Source organism: Galeopterus variegatus, unplaced genomic scaffold, assembly GCF_000696425.1.
Source record: "Galeopterus variegatus unplaced genomic scaffold, G_variegatus-3.0.2 Scaffold6147, whole genome shotgun sequence".
Taxonomy (NCBI): domain Eukaryota; kingdom Metazoa; phylum Chordata; class Mammalia; order Dermoptera; family Cynocephalidae; genus Galeopterus; species Galeopterus variegatus.
Window position 1 is genome coordinate 86629 of NW_007732258.1, and position 3030 is coordinate 89658.

The following is a 3030-nucleotide window of genomic DNA, read 5'->3' on the forward strand; positions in this document are numbered from 1 at the left end:
TTGCCGGTCAGTAAAAAAGACAAAAAGGAAAAAAAAAAATGGAAAGAAAAACATGTTTTATAGTGTTCAGGACCATTATAAACACTATAGTCCTGAACTGTAGGGTTTCTTTCACTAGGTGTCAAGAATACTTTGCATATCGATTTTAATACTTCAAAAAAGTTAAAAGCCCAATGTATTTTCTAAAAGCTTTAGTATGTGCCTAAACCATTGTATAAAATATCACTCGACAATTTATAGATCACCTTCATGTGAAAATAAATAGTATTTCCATGTTACCAATACTATACTTACAAATCTGATTATCTTCTCATCTAGTAGGGCTCAACCCATGAAAGGATCATTGGCTATTTGGACAGCTTTGATTTTTTTAAGCAGAAGTTGAGAATGTATCATCCAAGCTCAGGATCAGCCTTGGTATTATGTCCTACAACATGGCCTATGGCACGTGGGTCATTTCCAAGTCCTTTCTCATTAGTTCGTTCCACTCTCACCATCATTATCATCTCTGCTAATGCCAGTGACAATAAGAACTGTTTTCATGATTGTAATGGTACCAGTAGGGACGACGGTAAAATGTGGTCAAAGAAACCAAATAAAACCAGGGCAGGCTACTAAAAAGATAATTTAGAAAACTCCAGATTCTATATTAAACATCTTTGCAGCATTGCAAAAAAACCTGACTCATTTACAAATAAAATGTGAATTAGAAAAACAAATGCAGATAAGTAGACATATGGATACAAAAGTCTACACTTGGTTCTTTTCCAAAGATCATTAACAAATATAAGAGAGTTTACCTAAGGTGATCATGTGAGCAAGCTTCTGCAAATACTGCTCGGGAAGACTTAAAATCTTCTGTTGAAAATCTTGCTGGATCAATCTTTTCTATACAAGTAAAGAAAGCTATTGCCATAGGTGTCAATGGATTGAGGTTCAATGATGTTTCAGATGGAGATAAAGGATCAATGTGAAGCACAGAGACTGAAAAAGTTCCCACAGCTAGTCTAAAAATAAGTTCAGGCCTGGATTCATCCACTGAAACAGATCTAGATGGGAGTGCTGAAACACATAAGTTAAAATTATATATATATATAAAATTTAATACTTAAAACAATCCATTATATCAAAATTATCAAACACTCATATATTAGCTTTAAAAAAAAAACCAGGTGATCACACAACAGTTTGAATGATATTAAACAATTACAATAAAATGAAATAAATCGTTATATTGCTGCATCTTATATCCAGGATCCTTGATACTTGAAATACAAAAGAGTGTGTTACAATAGTAAAGGTATGAACAAAGCTAGTGCATTAATATAACTACTGAAAAAGTCAAGAAAACCAAAAGCTGCTCACCAAGTTTTCCTTTAAGCCTTGTATCTATTTCAATTAAATTTTTTAGAGAAGAAACTTGAGGTTCTCTTTCAAGGATATATAAACAGTGATACAAAAATCAAATGGTTGACTGAGACTCCTAAACTGCAATAATAATATAAGACTTACGGTGTACTTTATCACTAAAAATAAACTAAGTATTTAAATACACAACAAATACAATGAATGAGCAACTATTTTAAAACACTTTACAGTGAATTGTCCAATAAAGCTTCATTTTCTTTCTGAACTTTGTTAAATGGCCTAGATAAAAGAAAAGGAAAACGGCAAATAGAATGGCATTTTAAAAAAAGAAACCGGGAGGCCAGCCAGGTGGCGCACTGCTATAGTGCGCCGCTTGGGAAGTGCGGCGGCGCTCCCGCCGAGGGGTCGNAAAAAAAAAAAAGAGCCAACTACATTATTTAGAATTCTGTTTACATTTCAGTTCCTTCTTTCTGGAGATTGTTTTACCCTCATGCAAATGAAGTTTGTTATAGCCAAAATTTCTTGAGTAGGCTTTAATTTTTTATTTGGCTCAACATTCTATACTTAAGTTGATACTTATTATTTATATTAGTGCTTATACATTCTGAAACATCTGTAACTGTTAGGTAAGCTGGGTAAAGATTATACTCATGTATAATTAATGGAAAGATTAATAAAGAAAAGCTTACCACTTAAAGGAATCTAACGTAAATCATTATGTAAACACATAATAATTTGACAAAATGAATGATTACTTCCAATTTATCTTTCGTGTAAATTTACATTTTCATAAATTGACTTTCCTTAGAATAAATCACCACTTACAAAACTATACAATCAAAAAAATACTACACAACTCGTGCTGCTGCATCACTATAATGCTGTGCTTAGATTAATTTATAAATTAAAACTTTCTAGTAGTACGGATATTCTGTCTTTTCATTGATAAACTCCTTTTCACAGCAGTCAAAGTTTAATTTTATCTGTTATAATGTACGATTCTGATGTCAGCTGTTTAAGTTGCTTACCACGGCTAGAAGGTGTACGAGCCGTTTCTGTCTCATAAAAGCTTTGTTCTGAAGATACACCCACAGAGAGGGAATCCTTTCTCAAATAATACCGGTTTAATTCCATCTGAATTCGATATTCATCTTCCTGCTGCATGGGTCGATTTTTCTTATCTTTATTAGCTAACCCTATTTTGCTAGAATTTTCTACAAGGATACAAAAGTAAAGCAAACCAATAATTAAACTTGATGTTACTTAATTAAGCATTTCTTTCCCAAAACCCATTTATCCAATACCAATGGCAACTCAGCACCATAGTACAAAACCACCGGTATTTAATAATAATAATAGTAAAGCAATGGCTTTCAGCAACTAGCCAGGAATCACAAAATCTTATTTCTGATCAATGAGTCATTAAAAGTATTTTTAAATGTGTGCCAAGAATTGTAGTTTCTAAGCTGAATGAAGTACTATCCCCAACCAAAGCAGTAAGCCAGAACAATTCTGAAAAAGTTAAGAATGTTACCCAAACTATCTGAACATAAATTTGTGCCATGGTAACAAAATTCAAAAGACTCAATCAAACTTAACCATTTAGAATTCTTATTTACAATACATCTTTAATTTTGCTTATTCAAAAACAACAGACTTTCC

General features: G+C 32.4%; 1 protein-coding gene across 1 annotated transcript in view; it reads right to left on the reverse strand.

Moving 5' to 3' along the window:
* Nucleotides 1-3030, reverse strand: part of ATG2B (autophagy related 2B) — a 64729-nt gene that overhangs the window by 42587 nt on the left and 19112 nt on the right. Inside the window, 2 exon segments of the mRNA XM_008590487.1 lie at nt 695-1062; nt 2397-2620. Of these exon segments, the coding sequence (XP_008588709.1) occupies nt 695-1062; nt 2397-2620 (592 nt within the window).